General features: G+C 39.7%; 1 protein-coding gene across 1 annotated transcript in view; it reads right to left on the bottom strand.

The window, feature by feature from the left end:
* Positions 1-22,865, bottom strand: part of LIN28B (lin-28 homolog B) — a 95,043-nt gene that overhangs the window by 31,752 nt on the left and 40,426 nt on the right. The window contains exon 3 of the mRNA XM_063153084.1: positions 8,742-8,926. Coding sequence (XP_063009154.1) covers positions 8,742-8,926 — 185 coding nt within the window. The remainder of the gene's footprint in view (positions 1-8,741; positions 8,927-22,865) is intronic.

Genomic DNA, 22,865 nt, shown 5'->3' with positions numbered 1-22,865 from the left:
TGCACAGTGGGAAGAGCAGCATCGTGCCTGCACCACCACTATGGAGATGACTACCTCTGTGACACATTCCTCTTATATAATGAGCTGCTGAGCTTCTTGGCAAAATAAGATATTGAAGTAAATTCACATTTTAAATTATTCATATTTAAGTAGGTTTGATCTTTAAGTGTCAAGGACAGAAACATGAAGCCACAGCTAATAAAAGAAACAGCTGTAGTGATTTGGAATTACATTACCACACAGTCTTCATTAATTTGAAGTTAAAGGGCTCCAGAACTTTTATTCCTTCTAAAGAGCATCAGATTCATCCACAGTGGTAAATCAGGGGCAATGTTTCAGGGATTTAGCAAATATGCTGTAATTCATTTTTCTCCAGCTTTCAAGTTTTTGGTATCTTTTTCAACAGGCCAAAATATATGACAATTATTTCCATCATCTGGAATCACCATTATAACTGGTCCTCAGTGTTGCGTATTTATTACATTTTATGTTTTATTATTGTGTTTTGAGTATGTTTGCTAGGTGATGCTTGAGTGCAACATATGTTAAAAAAAAAAAAGGCAAGAAATGCAATAGTTTTCCTAAAATAGGAGATTTGGGGTTTAGCTGTTTAATTACAGTGTGCTGTCATAAAATACAGCACAGGCAGTCTGCACCTTTAGAAAAGGCAGCTTATGCTGTGAGCAGGTCTGTTCCCAGTTCATTGACAGCTACAGCATCACACTTGAGTGTGATTCAATCAGTAGAGATGGAATTGATATAACATCAAGTCTGAAGTAACTTTGCTGTCCTAACCTAGCTCTGCTAGTCCATTTAACTTCAATTCAAATGTCCTCCATGGCAAGCCACCATGTGTCATTCAGCTCTTTCATTGAAAGCAGCACAGTCTGTAGTCAGGATCAGTATCAACTTAAAACAGAATTATCACAATCTGGACAATATCTTCAAATAATTCTCTGTTCTCTGCTATTTTCAAAGCATGAGAGTAAGTATTTCCTGATTTGACCCCTGAAAATGTATGCACTTTTTTGTTTATTTTTGTCTACTTGAAAATAGTATAGTAGTAAGAAATTAAACACTCAGAAACAAATTTGAATTAAAGAAGAATATGCCAGTTATGTCAGGAAGATTTTTTTAGAAACAGAATGATTTTTTGAAAGTTATTTACTGAGATACTTTTAACATATACTCTACTGGATTTATGTGTAATGTCTGTTAAATTGAGCAAAGCTCTCAATTCTTTTTGCTTCTGAACTCCTTCTGGTATGTGTAATCATTAGTACAGTAAGAATGCAGTGGGATCATTAGGTGTATCAGTGCAGGCAAAGGTCTGAATATACACTGAGAGTTTACTGTAAGGGAGAAAGAGCTCACCCTGTGATTAAAGAGAGTGGAATAATAGTCAAAAAACATGAAGCCCAGAGACGACACCCGATTAAAGAAAAATATTCTGCGTTCCAAAAACAGTGTATGTACTTAAGAAACCCATCTGCTGTGCAGGGACAGCTTTACTCTACATGAGGCTGCACAGAAATGACACCTTCCTACTCACTTCATCTGTTCCTGGTATGTTTTCAGAATTGAATCTACTTACTTTAGCATCAAATTTGGATTTCTTATTATAAACACTGTGAAAAATTTGGGGCCTCTCTCTTCTTAACTGTACATGCATATAAACACATACCAAAAAACTTTTTCCAGGCTCTACTCTGTTCTAAGCTTGTAGTGATGAAAATCACACTTGGATGTTGCTTAGCAGAATCATGGCTACCAGGTTCCAGGCTCTTCCCTTGGCACAGATATTTGCATCTACTTGAAGAACATGAAAAGCCCCACCAGAAGACACATGGTGGAGAGGCAGCACATATTTTTGCATCTTTTGATGATCTGTAGGCCTCAGTGCAAAGCCCAATTCCTGCTTGCACCCAAGTGTGCAGGCTGAAACACTGCATGGTCATGCAAGTTCACCAGCAATGGAGGATCTGAAAAGAGTTCTTACGTTAAATGGCCTTGTGATGGATTTAGTAGTTAAATTATCTGAAACCAGAAAATGGCCTTTTAAATGAATGGGGATTGCTTGTGTAAGCACCCAGCACATTACAGTGTGCCAGGGTACCCCCAAATATCTAAAACTGACCTTGGATCAAATTAAGCTTTATAGCCTGCATCTAACTGTGGGCACTTGGCTTTGCAAATCTAACCATGATTTAAAATTTTGAATGGGATTTCTTCCATGTCTTCTGAAAAACAAAACCTTATATTCAAATATTATACATGCTGTTATTCACAACTGTAATAATTTTCTACACTTTGCTCCAACATGCAAGCACTGATCTTTCAGCTCTGCATCCTGGCTCCTGACTGCTTGAGCTACAGAACTATGGAAGAGAAATCCAGTATCTTTTGAGAAAGGCAGCTCCCAGTGCTGTATGTTGGATCTGGGGGTAGAAGCTAGCCTGTCTTCCAAGAGGCGAGGTTCTCCTGCTTCTGCTCTCACTCTGGAATACTTTCCCATAGTTCTACACCAGCATTTCAGGAAGACTGGTTTAGTTACACCCTGTGCCAGAGAAGAGATCATGACACACAGTATGTGGCCCATGGTATTGGGAGCTATACACACCAGGCAGTGGCAGTTGTTTTATCTTTTCTCCCTTAAGCCACTTTCTTTCTTTTTATTTTTTTTTTCCATGCCAAAAATACTTGCTCCTGAAGATCTGATTCTGTTCTTAGACTGGACAGGCCAAGTCCTGGAAGCACACTGTGCGTTTGTTATGCAGGAGGGCTGTGACTGCCGAGCTCCCTTTAAACAGAGATGGATGATGTAGATTTTAACAAGGGCTGTCTAATGAATATATGCACTAACACTTTTCAGAGGCTTCTGACTTAAGACTTGGATGGGTCTGCACAAAGACAAGCAAAGATTGACCTCCTGCCCTAGAGATCCATCTCCAAGCCAGCTTTCAAGCCTCCAAGCCACAGCACCAACTGGTAGCTATTTTTAAAATTTACCTACTTTTTAACCCTACCAACAAGACCCTTTGGTGTTCTGGTTTTATCTCACACCTGGAATACTCAAAATGTTGCTAAAACTTCCAAAGTCTTGCCAACCTGAGGAAAAAAACCAAGGGTAAAAAACTTTGTCCCTAATGTTTGTAGCCCTGTTAAGGTGTTAAGGTAAAACCTTCATAAAGTACCTGGAGTATTGCAAAGCTCTCAAGGTAGTTTTTTGTTTTCTTTTATATATATATATATATTTTTTTTTAATTCAGCATTCTGAAGTTCCTGTTACAAACATTTCATGCCAGTTTAGTGGCTTATTATGGCACAGTCAACAAATATCAGTCCTAAAATTACGTAAGGAAGCATTACTCAGAGTGGTTTATCTCCATTCTAGCCCATTGTCTAGACATGCAAATTGTTAACTCTATAAAACTCTGCACAAATAATACCAAGCTTTGCTTGAGGATCCAAAAGGAACTTGCATCCAGCAAATTCAGGGACTTAACACTTCATCTAATTTGTCTTTTGCACATTAGTTGTTGATACTGAAGGAATGTTTAAACCACTATTGCCAGAGATAGAATGCAATACCTCCCTGCTTTTTACAGTCTCTCCTTAAATATGTGCCTGTGTTGGAAAGATGGTAGTAGGCCAGAGGGACCTCATTTCATAGGGCAATTTTCACATAAGAAAACAAAATTATGGCTGTCTTTCCATTCTAAGTTTAAAAGGTTGTCTCAGACAACACTGGAAAGAGCAACTAAACACCTAACAAAATAAATCATTATGATGCAGAGAAAGAGCAAGCAGTCAAAAAAATGCCCTATGCTTGAAAAATGGGAAAAGCAAGAATGAAAATTGGAATGAAGAGATTCTTGCCATCTAATACCAGGTGCAAGGCAATCATAGAGGAGGTGTTCATGTTCTAATTGCTGAAACACCACCCTTGAGTAATGTCCTTCTGCAAGGTTGTATTTCTAAGAAACTGGCGCAAACCATGCAATATTTGCATTACTTGTGTGTCAGTTTCCTCTTTAGAAAATGGCAGAACTGTGAATGCAATCTACATTGAAAAGGAGTAGGAAAAATTCACCATCTCACAGTAACATGTGACACCATTTTGTGCCAAAGGCAACAACTCCCTGAACTTGTTGTCCATTTCCCTGGCTGGATGACTCAGTTTGCCCATTCCCCACTTCACCTCAGTGCTGTTCAGGACCTGCTCAGAGCAGGTCCCTGGGGCTGGCCAAGTGATGTCTCCCTGTTGTCAGGGCTGTGTGCGGTGACAGCCAGCCTGGCCTTGCTCACTCTCAGCAGAAGGGACTGACAGGCTGTCCCCACCCATCTGCTGAGCAGGGGCTTTATGTGCTTCCCCCACGTCGGCACCAGCTCAGGGCTCTCCTGCCCAGCCCATACCACTCTCATTGTTCACATCTCCTTCACAAAAACCTGCTTGGTTCAAGCCAATGGAGGCTTTTCTGTGAAAGTTACATTATACACTTGTGTGTGATTCAATCAGTAGAGATGGAATTGATATAATATCAAGTTTGAAGTAACTTTGCTGTCCTAACCTAGCTCTCCTAGTCCATTTAACTTCAATTCAAATGTCCTCCATGGCATGCCACCATGTGTCATCCCCTCCTGCACCACACCAGCTTAGCGGCTGTTGGTGCAGATCACGAGCTTTTAAAGACCTTTAAGATTTTCTTAATATAGTCTGACTTCAGATCATCCACAAAATGTCTTCAGATATTAAAACCATTTTCTGTCTGACTCAGACACAAACTAGTTTTAAGTGACAGTTCACCCAGGGAGAATTATATTATTTAATTATAACCCCTCCTTCCCTAAGTGGCTCTATTTCCACCCTGTGGGTGGTTTAGAACTGTGTTCTTCTTTATTTGAAGATTATGGGTTTGGTCACATTCAAGAGTTACTGGTGAACACCATTTATAACATCTTAACGCAAAACCACTTCTTTTCTAATTGCTCCTCCTTCATATTTATCTATATTGGAATAGAAGTTTTCAAAGCGCTGTATCCATGCTGCAGCACTCATTACTGTTCAGCCAGCTGAGCTGCAAACACGTGGCTGTTTCACCAGTCATACCCCAGGGTGTATTCAGCATCACCATTTATCCAGTGGCAATGGTTCTTTGAGCTCCACCATTTGAAGCAGCTCCCAAATCCCTTCCTCACAGCTCACTTGCAGGGCTGCACTACAAACCAAGCCAGTGAAATATTTCATGTCAATGTCCAATCTCACAATGTAGTATTTACTTATTACATGTTTAAATCTAAACCACTTACTGACACAGGTCACCTGTACTAGGAAGTTTCCAGGCCACAAGTGTGATGTTAGCAGAAGGTATCAGAGGACTGAAATGACATAAATTAGAATTGGGAGATGGAGTTATACTCCTAATTATTTCTTCCTTGTTCCCTTCTTCTTGATTTATTTTATTGCTTCCATTTTGGTGTAAAGATTTCAAAACCAAAAAAATAAAGAAAAAAAAGAAAGCTGTCAACCTTCCCATCTCCCCCAGAACACTCCACATGAAGCAAGTGCCAAGCTAAGCAAATGCAGCATAACAGACACTCTGCTAAAAAAGTATCCAAGTCTGAGCTCCTAGCAGGAATATTTACAGATACTGGGTAATACCTCTAGGTCCCAAAGATAACTCTAGCTTCTAGTCCTGTGAGCACCATGCACCTTTATTAATATTGTCCCAAAGGACTGTGGGTCAAATTATTTACACGTACACTGCACTAAAGAATATTCTCCCATCTATATAAATAATTACAACTCATAAAAGAGTCCTTTACCTGGTTTATTTTAGGTGACATAGAAACACTGGGAGTGCTTGTTAAAAAAAAAAAAAAAAAAAGAAAATAAAAAAGAAAGTAGTGTAATTTTTTCCTTCTTCCCTTTTTCCTCTCAACTTTACTCTGCTGGGTTAGGTTCTCAATTCATTTGTTCTACTCTAAACCACAGATGTCTCAACAAATTACTAAGTACTTGATTAAGTGTGATTTCAGAGTGCTTCATCTTTTCTGCATCAGATCCCGGTGGTCATTCCTAGAGAGCAGCACAGCACACTTTAGTGCCAGCTCACTGCCAAAGCTGAGCAAAGCATACTGTGGATGGAATGTGTGAAGAGCTCCTACAAAGCGAGCTGCACCTGGTTACAGTGCAAATCCTCACAAATATCATCACAGCAAGATCCCCACAGCAACAATACTGCAAATTACAGGGACCCTGAGTCTACCATGGAAGCCTCACAAAATCCACCAACGTTGGTAACCTCACTGTCAGGACTTTTTTTCCTCCCTGTCTGTACATATTGCTGCTTTTCTGGTTTTTCTCCCTCCACCTTTGCTATCTCTAACTCCTCTCAGTAATTAGAGTAACAGAATCCATCAAATGGGATCCAGACAAAAAGATGCACTGAGGCTGGGCCCTCACACTCTTACACTGGTAACATAAAAAGAGATGAACACAAGAAGTTGGAATTAGCTTTCATAAATGGAGGCAGTTCTCAGTACAAGAGAACAATCTTGTAAAATCTTCAAGAAACTTTTCACTAGACATGTTGGAGGTGCACCTTTTTAATTGTCTAGGCATTCAAAACTAATTTTCCTTCAAGCAAAGACACTGCTTTTCACTGAGTGATAATGTCAATGCTACTTCAAACATTTCAAATTTCAGCCTTTTTGGGTGTCTTATGACTTAAGTGTAAGAATTCTGAGACAGAAGTGGGTAGATGTTTTTGCCCACATTTTCACATTCAAATTAATTCAAATTAATTTTAAATTCTCCCTTTTTTAAAAGGCAAGTGAACATTAGAGAGTACACTGTCTCATAGATCAGCCCCCCACACTGTTTTCCAGGGTATATCTGTTCAACTTTTTCTATGCTTCAGCTATGAAAAAACATGATTGAAAGCAGAATTCATCTAATTTTATTTTAGAGGTTTGTAAGGGAAGCATTTACAGGATTGGAGCTAGGATCCCTTTGTAATCCCTGAAGAGGAACAGCAGTAAGGTAAGATACAACCCCAACATTTTATGTGCTTGAGATGAATTCCATTTTCAAAGTTCTGCTTCCCCCTGCATCTACAACACTGTATACTACAGATTGTTCAAATCCCTGCCTCTTTCAATATGTATTCTTCTCTCACTGCCTACAACCAGCCCATTTCAAATTCAAGGTTTCTGAAGCAAGGATTGTCTTCCTTCATATACATGTGCAACAAATAGGTAAACAGGATCACACCAGCATGACTGTGGCCTTTATTTGCTGCCAAAGTATGAAACATCAAAAACAGTGGTAATGCTAATACCCTGAACAGATTAGCAATTAGAATTCATGGAAAAAACCAATTATTTAAATAAGAATAATACTGAAAGCCTATGGCAAAAAAACAAAAAAACCCAAAAAAAAAACTCCCCAAAAAACCCCCACCAAACGACAGAAAACCAGCCATTGCATGCAATATCACTCTATAAGGCCAGATATGGAGAGCAATCAAAAAGAAAGCTTTGTCCAGCTTATACAGTCCTTGTTGTGGTTATGGACTCTGATCTGTTCCAGCAGCAATAAATTTTCTTTATGGCTTTTAGCTTTTACAAAGGAGGTGAAAGAGGGACAAATATCATGTTGTATCATGTTGTCTCCACTCCTTAACTAAAAAAAAAATTAAAGTGGGGTGGGTGGGACAAAAAAAAAGGGCTTTTAACAGAAGTGAGGACAAGTGGAGTTCATCTGTAGCTAGTAAAGGTTCCTGATCCCAAATTTCTCAAACCTGGGCTACATTGCCTTTCAAGGTGACCCTATCTTTCCTAAGCTACGCTTTGCTTCAGAATGTGCAAAGGAAGAGAGCATCACCTCCCAGTCATGCCATACATTAAACATTGCAGGCAGAACCTGGCTGTTCTTACTAGGATCCTCACAAAGTATGTATTCCGCTTGGCTTCAGTCATTACAGGTCAGGGCTGGGGAACAGCATGAGGAAAAAGGGTGAATTCACCTAAACAAATAAATAAATACATAAGCTTTTGAGCAGGAAGGCTGTCCTTGGTGAACCAGGTACAGGTGGCTTTGAAGTGGACAGGATTCAGAATTTCTTGAAGCCATCAGAAGCAGAAAATAAAGGGTAACAGTGCAGTGCAAGTCAAACTGCTGCACATGTGTAGAGACAAGTTCAGCAATCAAAATTACCTGAAATTTGTAAAGCATTATTGCAACAGCCCCTCAGACCACCAGGAATTAAAACCTCTGAAACACCTTATTCTCTGTTCACTAAGTAAAAATGTAATTAACCAAATTATATACATCTCAACCCTTACTGCAGCACCCACATTTTTTCCATATGAAACTACTGATGCAGTTTAATGATAGTTTGATAGTCTCTTTAGCATGCACAATTCTCACCTAAACATGACATTATTTCACCTGTGTTCAGACTGACCTCTCTCCAGTCTAAGAGCAATATCTTCAAAATAATAATATATTCCTCTGCAGGCTCCCTCTAATTTAATAAAACCTTCTCAAGTAAAACTCTTCAGTGGGTGACTGATGTAGTTGTATGGATACAGCTTTAATAAAATTACTAAGCTACATGTAAAAGCCAAATGTACACAGAAGGCTTTCCTTTCACAAACAAATAAATGCTGAAAACACAATTTCAAGAAAAACTTGCAAAAGGAAAAAAGGGGGAATAACAAAATAAGGTAATTACCTATCTCCCTTTGGTTTTCTTTTTTGTACTGTCTTCCCTTTGGGTCGTCTTTCACTTCCTAAACAGGGGCTCCCACCAGGGCCTGTTACCCGTATTGATTCAAGGCCTTTGGAAGATTTCTTAAAAGTAAATTCCACAGGTTCTCCTTCTTTTAGGCTTCTAAATCCTTCCATGTAAAGCTTGCTCTGTAAATAGGAAAAAGACCATTGGTTACCATTGCCTTAAAAACAGTATTTACATTTATAATCAACAGGACAAATCACCCCGTGTACCATCCTACAACACACATAAGTTGAGTAACAGCTTCCTCTGCATGAGCTGTAGCAGATAGTACAAATTATAGTCCTGGATACACTGAAAACCCCATTCAACACTAAACAAGTAAAAATAACCTATTTTCAGTATCAGCAAAACTGAAATAACATTTTCCTTTTCTGTGATGAATGCTATAGATGAAGCAGAAAAGATGCTGTATTCATAAAACCCTTAAAAATTCTTAACTGGTCTCAGGAAGTGAAATGGTCTGGAAAGAGAGCAAGTGCTCACTTCAGAGCAAATTAATTTCTGATTAAAGTTTTAATAATTTGCATTCTTTATATCTGAGACATGGGTCTGCTGCTCTGAAAATGAATCAAAGACACAGCAAGCATGAGAGGCACAAGGAAGGCACTCTGAACAAAGTCTGCTGACATGGGCAATTCAAATATCCCTAGTGAGCTGCTGAATTTCTGTTGACTACACCAAAAAAATCCTATCTACCTAGCATGATTTATGTATGGGTTTATATCTTCATTCACAGAAAAGGAAATTTTTATCATCAGGGCAAGTGAAATAAATACTGATAAGTATTTTAATAATACACTGCAGTAGAAAACTCTTGGACAAGCTGAAGTCAACAGGAGCTTACCACTGATTCTGATACAATGAAAATTTTCATCATGATTCCGAACAATGAAAATTTTCATCATGATTCCAAACAAATTATGTACAATAGTAAGTAAGCATTCCAGGACAAATCTGATTAATCAAACTCTTAAATAAAATGATAATTGAGTTAAATGACAAGGAGGCTTTTAGGGGTGTGGAGATAAAGTGGTTGCAGTACACTTTTATTTTAGAAATTACACAGTACATGAATGAAAGCAGTTGGACTCACAAAATACCCCAATTTACACACATTTGGGGGCCTTTCAGGAGAGTTATAACACCTATTTTCTTCCTTTGCTCATGAATTCCTCAAAGGAAAGAGAAAAAAATGTATCCTGGCTGATTCTTAATCCATTCTCTAACATTCACTTGGCTGAACCATGGAGTCCAGAAGGAAATCTCCACTGCAGGTGCCACCCCAAGTCAGCCACGCCAAAAAAAGCCAAGTGACACAAAACCTGCATCTGTTACTTGCCAAGTGCAACTAGGAACATGTAGAAATCAGCTGGCAATCCCGACCTGGGCTCCCTGTGCCCCCTGATGGAGCTCTGCAGCACCTGACACTGTTCTAGCAGAGCACAGGAACTGGCACAGGTCAGAGTTTCCACACAGAGAGGGAGCTGGTTTCTCCACAAGGATGCACAGAGAACAGGACCAAGAGCAAGGGCAGTTCCCCCTGAGCTGCTACACAGCAAACTAGTTTCAGACATAAGGAGAAATTGCTCACTATAAAAAGAATTAAACAGAGAAGCCCAAAGTAATAGTTGCCTTTGCTGGAAATATTCAAGGCTTGTCTTACCAGGGCACTGAATAACCCAATCCAAGGCCCTGCTTTCAGCAAGATGCTCAACCAGATGTTCAAATCAAGAAGAGCCTTCCAACCCAGGCTTTCTTTTGGTTCTGATTTATTAACCCAGTGCTGGTGAGCCTGGAGAACAGGATTACAGTTCCTGGTTCTGCAGCAGAGCTACCTTGGGGCACCTGTGTCACTTAACTTCTCCCTGTTTTTCTGAAGAGGGTTGCCACTGAAAAGTCTATTTTTCACAGCATTAATAGATTAAATTATAAATTATAAAATAATTTGGAATATTTATTTTAATGAAATCACGTAAAAGCACATGTTCTCAGTGCATTAGCACAAGGCACTACTGCTGCTGGTCTGACTGAGTGGCTCAGGTGCTTATAATTTGTCCAGTAGCCAAAAGTAACCAAGAACACAGCTTCACTCATTAGGAAAAAAGATGGTTTTGTTTATCCAGTTGTACAGCTCTAGTAGGCTTGGCTCTCAAACACAAATGTAACGGTGTGAAATATGACACAAATCGCTGATTTTATAGGCTGGAGGTTGAACACTATTTAAATGTGGGGGAAATAACATGGAAAGGCTGTGGAACACATGAAAGAAGAAATATATAATATCTGTTCCCTGAATCATTACCTTGGTTTTTTTTAAATGTTAAAATTTAAGGCATGAAAAAATAAATAGGCAAATGTTCTTACTAATGCAACTGGAGGACAAAAATTGTACACAAACCAATGAAACAAACCACCCAGGAGGGCAGCATTATTTCAAGCAAGTCTCCACTTTGAAATGCCTGTGTAGCAATAAGGGGATGCTTGCCACAATGAAGAACATCCAAGTTCAGGACGTGCCAAAAGAAGACACCACCACTCCTCAACTGAAACAACAGACAACCCTGAACTGTCTGTGGTGTGAGTCCATCTCTAGGTCTGTCCACAACTCTTCAGCCTTCAGTGGCCACCAGGGACATCTTGGTGAAAGGAAAGAACTGAACAATGTGTATTCTGTCCTAAAATAAGCACACAGCTGAATGTTCCAAAACCAGACAATCAGTACAACACAGATGGGTGCTGATCACAAGGGAACCTCAGAGGCATAAGCCCTTATTTTCCTGCAATACTCAACACAGCATGGATGCTTCTCTACTTGCTTAATTACAACTTAATGAAGATACAGTTAAGTCTCAGTAAGAGTTATGCATTTTCTTCCTGAGTTCCACCATTATTAAAAAATGCAAAAAGGTTAACATCTGATACATGTAACATTGTCTTCTTTTTTACCTCAAAAAAAATACTTGCTTCAAATGCAACTTAAAGCAGGGCATTATTAGTATTCTAGAATGTTTTTATTTTTCTCATTTCACTGTTAACAACAGACCTCGATTTCTAAACAAAACAGTGTTTACAAGAGATTTTTAAACATTTAAAAGCTTAAGTAAAGCAACAATCATGCTTTCATGAATCACATTATGCAGGTGTACGTTTTTTGCATGTGTTTTTTTTGAGCACTTTTAACAAAAAAAATGTTGAAAAAGCCCCACTTCAAATGACTTGCACAGTTCTCTTCTTGAATAGATCTCAACAGCTTTTCAATGTCAGAGATGGATTTGGTGCTGTCTGACTTTCTGTGCAAATGTATAGCTCATGGTGAGATTCTCTGAGGGTGCAGTAACAAACAATTCAAAGCTATTGTGAAAAAATGGCATTTGGAAACCAGCAAAACCAATCTAAAACCTGAATCCCTCTTAACTTGTTTAAAGAGTTGGACAAAATTGTCTGTAAAGTTGATGATTTAATGTTGAGAGACCTAGCTCAGTATTTTCCTCACATTACTTAAACAAATAAAACTGACACAATTAAAAGCAGCCAGAGTTTCAAGTCAGTGAACCATTTCTAGAGCCCTGAATGGGATGTATGGGCACACTGCCAACAAACAAAGAGAAAAACTTAAAAGCAACATGCTTTTCCTCCTTTCTCTCTTTCAGCTGTTAGAGACTTCACTGTTATTTTTACCAGCAGTCAATACAGTGGTTTCAGACTGGAGCTTTTTTTTTTTTTTCTCTTTTTAAATTTGACAGGACCATTTATGGTGATTTGTTGTTTTTTTTGTTTTTTTTTGGGTTTTTTTTTTTTTTTGGTTTTTTTTTTTTTTTTTTTTTTTTGTTTTTAATAGATATCCTAATGTAAAATCTCACACCTCTCTGTTACAAGCAATGGCTTGGTCCAAAATGCTGGCAATCTTGTCGTAGTATTGGTAACAACAAATATAAATAGAAAACCCCATGATCACAAGTTCATGGAAGCATTTCCTACTACAAAACAAAAACTAAAACTTAACAAGTATAAACTGTATTAGTAAAATGGTCCCCAAAGAAATGCACCAATTCCTGGGCAGTGTCAGGGAGTGCTTACAGCTTTCAGCAGGCTCTACAAAAGAAAGGAAGTTTGGAATTAAGGATCATTACAGGGGCCCTGATTGCCTCAGATATGTGTGCATTACTTTTAATAAGTGTGGAGAGTAAGTGCCTCATCACAACTTTGCCATTTCTAGTCAGGGCTGTGAACAACTGCTTTTGCAGACATTAAATCCTTTAGAGGGACGAGGGAGAAAAGTTATTTGGTGGCATTCTGCTTACCTCGTTTATTTTCTGTATCTCTCATTTCTGACCCTTTTAATCTAGTGATTGATTGATTGCTTAGTACAATGACCAGACGCTACCAGTATGCTGAGTTTCCCAAAGTAAGAAAACTGTTTTTCCTCCAAAATTATCTACAATTAAATCCAGACATGAAGGAAAACATATTCTAAAGCCCAGTACAATAAAAAGTGTAAGAAAATCTCTCCAAAACAACCTTGTACAGTTCCATCAGGAGTCGTCAGCCTTTGAGTAAAGCAAGGGCACACAGTGAGAGGACCCAGAAATAAAACAATTTACACTGGATGCATACTACTGCCCTTCCTGCAAAACCCATGCAGAATAGTATCAGGTCCATGACACAACTCCTGCTATGAGGACTTTTGCTGTTGACCAAAAGTTCATTCTAGGAGGTTTGGGAAGACCGTTTTTGTATTTTGTATTTTTGCAGGCAGAATGCTAAAGCCAACAAAAAATTCACTACCCTGAATAACAGCCCCTCCAAGGGCAATGTGCAGCTCTGCTGCACTAACACAGGATTTGAAGACTGGGAACTTGCAAAACACCTCAACAGTGCTCCTGCTGACCCTCAAGGGCTTGTTCCTGCTCCTAGGGGCTTATCTTGCACCAAATCTGGCACTTCTTTTGGTCCTCCCCATAAGCCAATTTAACTCGCTAATCTGACAGGAAACAAACTCAGTTTAAAAAGAAGGGGGGAGGATAAGAGGAAGAGGAAACAGAGATAGATTTTTGTTTTTCCAGTGAGCTAAATCTATTCACAGAGAAGTTCAATGAGCTCTGGGGCACACACAGTGGAAACAGCAACTTTTTAAGATGAGAATGTACTCCTTAATATTTTATGTAAAAAAGCAAACTCTACAGCATCACACGGGGTTTTTTTAAAGCTTAACATAACACAAAGTAACTTTCAAAAAGCTACAAAACACTATTTCTCAAAGATTTGCACTTTGGCTCTAAGACAAGGAAGAGCCATGCACACTACATGTATAAAACATTTATGAGAAAGGGTGAGCTACTGCAAGTAACTTTACAGTAGGGAAAGAGCTGGTATGTAGGCAGTAACCACATGCAGCTGGTACACTGCAATTTCACACCTTTATTTACTTGGAATTTGTTTCTGTCTTGAATTTCCACCATGACCGTAGTCATGTTCATAACCTTGTTTCCATTCATCATCCTGTCGCTGTCCCCACACTGTTATTTTTCTTACTGAGAAGTGTGCAAAGTTATTTATTTAACTTTTGAACAAAAGGCTCTGTCTAATTCAAATCCACCCTCCCTATACAATAGAAGGATTTCTTCTTTCCCAATTTCTATATCTAAGAAACTTCTACTACTGCTTTAACTTTTAAGAAGAGTAAGTGAATTCTAACTCCACTCAATACTTACAGTTCTTGTTTCGTCACTTCCAATAAGTGATTTCTTTTGATAATCTGTTCCTTTTCTGCATTACCTTTTCTGAACCCAGTATCTCTCCCAAGAAAAGGGTCTGTGCTAGAATGATTAGGTAATTTGCCACAATTCTCCTTTTCCTTTACTTGTGATTCCAGTTGAACCTTTTCTTTATTTAAGCCTCCAGTACTTCAGCCCACCTATGTTTACTAAACTGTTCTCTTAAATTTAATGCATATATCTTCAAAAAATTACAACTTTCTGTCATCTCATTTATCTCATTTAATTTACACCAAGTAAACACAGTTAATATTGTACCTTCATTTTTAAAACAAGCATGTGTTCTGTAGGGTCAGCAATTCCTTTCAAGCCCAAAATAACACAACTTTTACTCTGAATTACTCTTTTGGTAAGAAAGCTATTGATGGTTGTGTACAGAAAAAAACATTATCACATCATAGTATTAGACATGTTGTCTGTATATACATCTAAGCTAGAGACCCACAACAAGTCTCTCATAATTCCTTCACAAAGTGATTTTGGCCAAATAGATTCTACTGTGTCCATGCTACTCTTTGTTTCCAAGGTGCCAACTTCACTGATGACACCATATCAATTTTCTGCATAATTTTAAGTATTTGTGTTCAGGCCATGAATTCAATTTGGCCTGTTCTCTCTGTCTCTGTATCTGGTTACTTATCCTGCAGTGTCTGCCCTGACTTTGTATACTAATAAAAAGAGCCTGGATATCAAACGTATTTTTGCTTTTCCTCCTCAACCTAACCCTCTTTTCCTGCTATAGTATCTTTTGTTAGTGTAGCACATACACAACTAGTGTTCTGCTAGTAATTGTCACCCCTTTCTCCTTTTCATGGACCATGTATGTTACTGCATATGCAATTCTCATTTACCCAATTTTCATTGTTCTGTGCTTTAATACCAGGCATGAAAATCAAACCAGTCTCTTCTCTCATTTATAGTCTAAGTAGTTTCCCATCAGTCACAGTAGGCACAAGAGAGAATTGACTCACTTCACTCAGTTTCAAAAGGGAAGTTCCTCTTTTCCCACCAAAGCCTCACGTTGGCTCAGGAAGAAAACCGTTTAGTTCTCCTTGGCAGTGCCAGGTTTCTGCTTTGTTTCTGCTCTCTGAATCAGTTCTATGCAGTCAAAAACCCACCAGCACCCCTCAAAAGAAGCCTTGTGACTGTGCAGCCATGGCAGGTAAGGCTGTCCTGTGCAGCACCTTGCCAACACGTGCATTGCTTCAGTGATCTCCTGAAACCACACTATTCATCTCAGATAGTTTAATCTCACACTGTTAATCCCAGACCCTCAGAAGCTCCCCCACTGAGAAGCATCTTCTCCTCTTGATGGTCTCCCAATGGTCAAACACCTCCAAGCTCCCTCCCCACAAGCGTTCCCTTGCTCCCAGCTGGCTGTGCTGCTTTTGGGAGCCCCACAGACACCCCAGGGTGGGGGCCCTTTCCTTCCTTCACTCACCACTGAGCCATTCCACCCTCAGGCAAGTGCAGCCACCCCATGCAACTGAAACCACCTTTTTTTCTGTCCCAAATACTCATCTGCTGTAATGCAGTTTTGCAGAAACCCAAAGGTTCTTTTCTACAAAGATTAGGAACAAACAAACATGACCTCTTATGCAATCAATAAACAGGGCAGATTATCCTCTTTCTATTTTCATTAGGATGAGGCTCTTTCTTCCCCACCCCCCAATTTTTATTCTTCCAGGATATGAGGCCCTGATGTCCAGCTGACCAGACTCTCCAAGGCATCCTGATATTCAATCCATTTTAGTGATGCTTCCAAGTGGAAAACTTCCCAAGAGGGAAGAACACCATCATCAGACTCTTTGGTGTACCTCTTCCCCTGACAATGTGCAATAAACTGAAAAATTAATGAGCTGCATAGTTTTGTAGTGTCCACCTAGGCACAGTATTTTTCAAACCTCCTCTCTGTTAAAAAACACAAACTTCCAAGGCAGAGGTCAAAACAAGCCACCCCTGCAGCTCATCTATTACATGAAGAAAGGAGTTATCATACAGAAACCTAGACCTTATCTCTTTCTCTTCTGGGAGAAAGAAAAAAAAAAAAGGAAAGATGAAAAAGCAGAGTGGGCCACCAGAAAATCCAAAAATACCACCAAGTCCACTCCTCTAATTTCTTCCAGAATGGATACAAATACAGCGAAACCTGCAAGATGGATTTGGACAAGATTTCTCCTGTCAGGTATCTCTCCTGTAAGTTTAATAGTGAGGACAGAACACAGCATGGCTATGCTTGACGCATTTTAAAAACCACACTGAATATACTGAAACACAGTTCTCTTCTAGCAGATCTAAAAGCTAGCATCATTCCACAGAGGTGGAAATCAAAGGCACAGGAAGGCGCAATGTACAAGTCACAGTCTGCTGCATTTTTCAAGTACTGAAAATGTACTCTGGTAGAAAGCAGAGAGTGAATGGTAGAGTTATGTCACTTAAACCACAGTTTCCTGCAGATGTACTACACCTTTCTGGTGTCATGAACCATGTTTCCAGAAACAGCTGCAGCACCTCTATTTTCCATGCCTGCCCTATGATGTCTGTGACCTTAATTTCTGTGCTCCTCATACACCCCCATGCACATGAATGACAACCCCTGTGTCAAGAGATGTTTAAGCTATATAAAGGTTTCTTATCCACCTCCCTCACCACCTCCCACCATCCCAAGACACTGCATATAATTAAAAATAAATTAGGCTCACATTGTGATCTGCTAATTCAGATGTAGCAGGATGTCTCTCTGCACATGCACCTTTCCCTTGCTCTGCATAAAAGTGGCCTGAGAGTGATGTTTTCTTACTATAGACCTTTTAACATCCATCTCTGAGGAAGCTGTTCTTAACTTTTAAATTGTATACCAGCTGCAGAATGGTACCAGGGAAATTCTGAGAAAGCAGTTCATCCACCTTTTTGTAACCCCTCACATGAGAAAATTAAGTGGTTCACACTTCACTAGTAAACAGAAGAATGGCTAACACTGTGGGCAGCTACAGAAGCCACGGGCTGGCACTAAAAACCTCTTGCATTTCAAACAAATGAATCAGCAAATCAGCATCCTTATGGAGTCCTGAACCTCCTGTTCTCATGGCAAAACCTCCATCTCCCCCTATTCTGCAGGCAAAACATATCCCAGTTATCCTGAACTGCCTCCTTCTTCCTGAAGCATTGTATAACAGGTAGTCACCAACAATTCTGCAGCCCAAAAGGGAAACAGAAGATTACGGTGAGTGTGGCAGGGTTATGTTTGTAGACATTGGCAAATAACCTGTAATAATAAGGACAAAAAAGAATCTTACTTGTGAGCAGTAAATTGAGGTAGGGCTCTGGGGTGCTAAGGAGGGAGGTAAGAGAGTGGATGGTTGTTGTATCCTGAAGGAATGCAGCAACTGGAGTTTCTCAACAGGCCAGGGACAGGGTGGTGGAAGGGCTGGGTAATGCCAGAAAAACAGGGCTGGTACCTTACAGGGAATGGGCTAGGGCAGGGGCCTGGCTGAGGCCTGAAGCCAAAACCAAGCTGTGAAAAAGAAGTGGTGGACAGCTACAGCATCTCCAGGTTCTCACAGCCACAGACAAGCCAACTGAGCCCTCTTCCCAATCAAGTACTGAGCAGAATGAAGGTTTACAGGCCAGTCCTGACTTGGGTCATGCTGGCACTCCACCCCTGCCCCTACCTCCTTCTTTCTCTTCCTCCCCAGCTACCTCTGGGCTGGAGTCTGGAAACTGTCCTCACATCGCTTCCACCCTCTCCAGGCGCTGAGAGCAGGAGCCCAGCACAGCATCCTGACTGCCACTTCACCTCAGAAACCCGAGATCATGCTGCAGAGAATGTTTTCTGGAAAATGCCATCAGCTGCTTTAGTGCAAAGCTCCTCCATGCCTCAATGACCTCTTCTAATTCTTCAGAGAAAAACGCTGTCTGCTTGAGAGCTCCTCTGAGCCAGGAGTGAGGGAGTAAAGGAACATGCTTGGTATTTCACCCAACTGAGAGCAACCATGCCCTAAGCAATTCCAAGATAAAAATCCATGTTCTTGTAAACAGACACCTCTCTTGAACTATTCACCAGCTTTTGGGCAAACACAGTTTTCCCTTTTATGGTACAGGTGTCCTTGCTTCCCACCAAGGACTCACATTGCACTATGCAAGGTCCTACACAAACGACAAAAGAAGCCATCCACAGGCAATGCATCAATGCTGCTAAACAATTTGGAGGTCAGAACCTGTATTTGCCATCTATTTTTTAATTCCATTTACTTAAAATGTCAATATACAAGCAAAACACAAAAATAAAATATTGATAGAATATTTGTTTACTAAAATCAAAGTCACCATGCACACAAGAATAAAACAAGATTATCTGACAAAATTGGTGGGGTTCAAATATTGCCTATAAAACAAGCAATAAATAGGCTGAAATTTTCATTGGGGATGATTACTTCTTTTCACAACATTATCTGTACTGTAAATGAAAGCCCTTTTCCCTTTACAATAAAAGAAAAATTAACAGCGACATTTATACTTTATTAACAACTCCTAGATTACAATTCAAGGTCCCTAGTACTCCTATGACCCTTTTATTATGGCTTCCTTAGCTATTCTTGTACAGCAGTTATACACATTTACTCAATTTTTAATTTTTTTTTTGTTTGAATGAGATAATCGAGCATGACATCAGTTCTACCAATTTATAGGCAGCTATATTTTACTTTGATACAATTTTATCAGAATTACAAGTATCTATTATGTATTCAGATATTTGAACAAAAGAACCCATTTGGTTTGGATGAAGAATGAGCACAAGGTTATTTTACACTTCAAACATTAATCACTTTTTCTTTTGGAGGGAAGGGAGTGGCAGATGATCTAAATACATGATAAACAAGGTACCAGATAGCAGTGAAACTAGTAATAAAAGCCTCATTGGATGTAACAGGAAATGAGTGGCTGACTTCAAATTAAACTATTGAGGAGATAGCATTGAGGATTCAAAAAGTAACTTGAACTTAGCAGTACTTTTAACTTAGTATTTGGGTGAATACCTAATTTCTAACTTTACTGTGAACCAGTTCCCTAAAAAGCTGCATTTTCAAAACTGACAGAAATTGTTGGTTTGGAGCCATTTCTGTTGTCAAATCTATATTCTGTTACAAAAGACACAACTTGTGTTTCAATTAAACACCTCTGAATATACAGTGATAAAAATGAGAAAACAGCATTTGAGGCAAAACCCTTCTCAAGTAAATGGAAGGCAGATTTAAGTGATTTTTATGGAAGACAGCTAAGGATTTTAACTATAAATTATAAACTGTTTGATGTTAGCATACGTATTGGACAGGTACTAAGAAACGCCTGAAAAACTCTACTTTTAAAATACTGTTTTATTACTATGGTTATGATTATGTTTATTTAGGCAGGAAGTAACTGTAAAAGTGCAATATCATGCATGCAACTGCATCAATCAAATGACAATAATGTTGGCTTCAGCTCAGATTGCAGAGAATACAACACTTAAATATTATTTGAGACTCCATTATTGAATCTGTCATTTTTATGTCCCAATTTTAGCATGCTCTGGCAAAGAATGTAAATGTTTTCTGAGGCCTCCTGAAAGAGGGTCAGACCAGCTGCAGCAGGAGGACACAAAGGGGTTCCTTAAGGACAAGTCCTTCCTCTGGCAGTGTGCTGACACAGCTCCCACCCACACTGGTGGAGGAGAGCAGAGCCAGGAGTGTCACCCTGCTGATTCTGAACGTGTTTGCCTTGTGGGCTGATTGCACCTCACACATGCCAGACACATCTCACATGAAACCCAGGCAATGGCGAGTTCTGGTGCAGCTGCAAGGGAAACAATCTAGAGGAGAAATCCTTCCAAACACACATTTGTGGTTTATGTGCCTCTCCTAGACACATCTTTCCAGTGTTTGCCCTTCTTTCAATCCTAGAGGCCTGATGTTTCACGGGGCACTGGTGGCGTGTGGGGCACACTCAGGTTTCCCTGCCTGTCAGGGGCACAGATCCTCCCTGACAAAGGCAGCACAAACAATGATTGAGTACATTCTCTTCCAGATACCCCTTCCAGCCCAAGGGATCACAAGACCAGGCTTTGCAGTATTTTCTTAATTTCCAAGAAATTTATTTCTATTGCACCCATCTGTAGTAAGATTCAATCAGTCATAATTAAACTCTTATACTCTTCCTCCCAGTTCTGGCTGAAGACTTTTCTTCCTCGTAACATTACACTTCATATTGGAGAAAAAACCCCATAACTATATAAAATTGCATTTTTTTTTCACTAACACATATTTATGTTTCCATTCAGTCTTTTTGCTGCATTGGTGTAATGGTCTGTTCTCACAGACAGCCATAACACCAGTGTGAAAGCTTCCACCCCTCCCCTTCCCTACCCACACCAACAGCTCAGGACCCCCAAAAACCTGAAATCCATAATAAACAAAATGCAGCCTGAAATCTCTACCATCTGTATTACTCCTTTACAGGTCCAATAAAAGTGGCCTGTTCCCCATGCTGTTTGCTTTTAATACCAGAAGTAAACAAATCCCAGGCTTCATTTTTATTGGACTGTTGGAAAGGAAAAGCTCCAAAGACTAAAATCAGAGCTATAATCATATAGTAACTATAATACAAGAAACCCAGCTGAGTTGTGGGAAACAAAAATTCTGAGCATTATTTTTTTTCTAGACTCCTTTCAGTGGCATACAAGATTTATTTTCTGGCTGCTATGATAGATGCAGCCATTTGTAGCTGAAAGCACAACACATTATGGAATGGAAGGGGGCAGGTAATAGGTGATCATAAAAATCAAGTGAGTACAAATTAAAGTGAGAGAAGTAAAAAAGGATAGACTTGTTAGGTGTGTGACTTCAGCTTCAGCATCATCTATGTGCTCCTCCTTGACTGCACAAACTCAGCACTCCCTTATCACATTCACATACATGTGTGTGAGCATGTGAAAACACACATGTCATTTAAAGGCAACACCATAACCTAGTTCATCAAATTGATCAATCAAGCAGCAGCCAAATTAAACACCAGGCCACACAAAGTATCCATTGCAAAGTATAATAAAGGCTAGCTAGGAAGTTCTTGCTGGCAGAAAACTTGTCAGTAACTTGAGCTCTGCAGATGTCTCTTGTCCACACTACACTATGGCAGAACAGCTATGTTGCAGTATTTCACTACAAAGGCTTTTTTAAATCCAGGCAGCTTAACTCCAGTCAGTACCTACACCAGATGCATGTGCCCAGCAGTTCTTGCAGAAATCCATTCCTCTCCATTGGGAGAGGAAGAGAGCAGGATCAGGAAGAAAGCCACAGGAGAAGAAGACTTCTGACCAAGTGCTCAAGCACTCATTAAATAAACTCTAATGATTATCAGTAGATTCACCTGAGCATGGGCCAACCCCCATTTGTGCAGTCTTTGACTCAGATACAGCTATAAACAGCTGTGAAGGTGCAGGGAAGTAAATCAGGAACAGCCATCTCTGTGTGGGGATGACTCAGGCTTTGGTAAAAGATGGGAGGTGAAACTGTAATGTGAAATAGCTGTGCTTTGTTTCCACCAGGTGCGGACAGCTGGTAGAACACAGTTTTTAATCCGTCAGATTTTGCACACTCAGCCAAAAGCCATCTCCACCTTCAGGTGGGGACTCAAAGCTGCTGCAGGTAAGAAGGAGATGATCAGGATCTAACAGGTGTGGGTTCATCCAGGCTCCATGCAGGCAACAGGAGGAGGAAATAAAGACCCTGACAGCAATTCCCCCTCCTGATGTGCAAGAGGAGGCCTGAGAGCCATGGGGAGAGCACAGGGATGAGTCAGTGAGCAGACCTGCCTGCCTTGGCCAGATGGGAACAGGAACAACAGAGGGTCTCATTTGCTCTCATAGAACACATAAAGGACAAAAGGCATAAACAGATGAGCAAATAAGAATTTTTCACTAACCAAAGCCAACAAAGGTGTCAATGTGATGCTACAATCTCCTCTGGAAAAATGTTTCAGCAATTTTGGATAACACAAGAAGTAGTTTTAATTAGGCACAGTCTAAGAAAATAATCTGTGGTAGAGCTCTTGCAAAAAATAATAATCGATTAGTAAATGCTAACATACTGCAATTCTGTTCACTGTGGTGACAAATTTAACCTGATAAATCTGCTTTTTAGGTGTTTTGAAGGCTAAAAAAATACATTACTAATGTCTGTATCCACAAAGAAGTAGTGCATTAATTCCCAAAGCTGACAACCACCTTACACACAGGAAGAAGATGACAAAGCTC

Source organism: Melospiza melodia, chromosome 3 (assembly GCF_035770615.1).
Source record: "Melospiza melodia melodia isolate bMelMel2 chromosome 3, bMelMel2.pri, whole genome shotgun sequence".
Taxonomy (NCBI): Eukaryota; Metazoa; Chordata; class Aves; order Passeriformes; family Passerellidae; genus Melospiza; species Melospiza melodia.
This window is presented reverse-complemented; position numbering and strand designations above follow the sequence as displayed.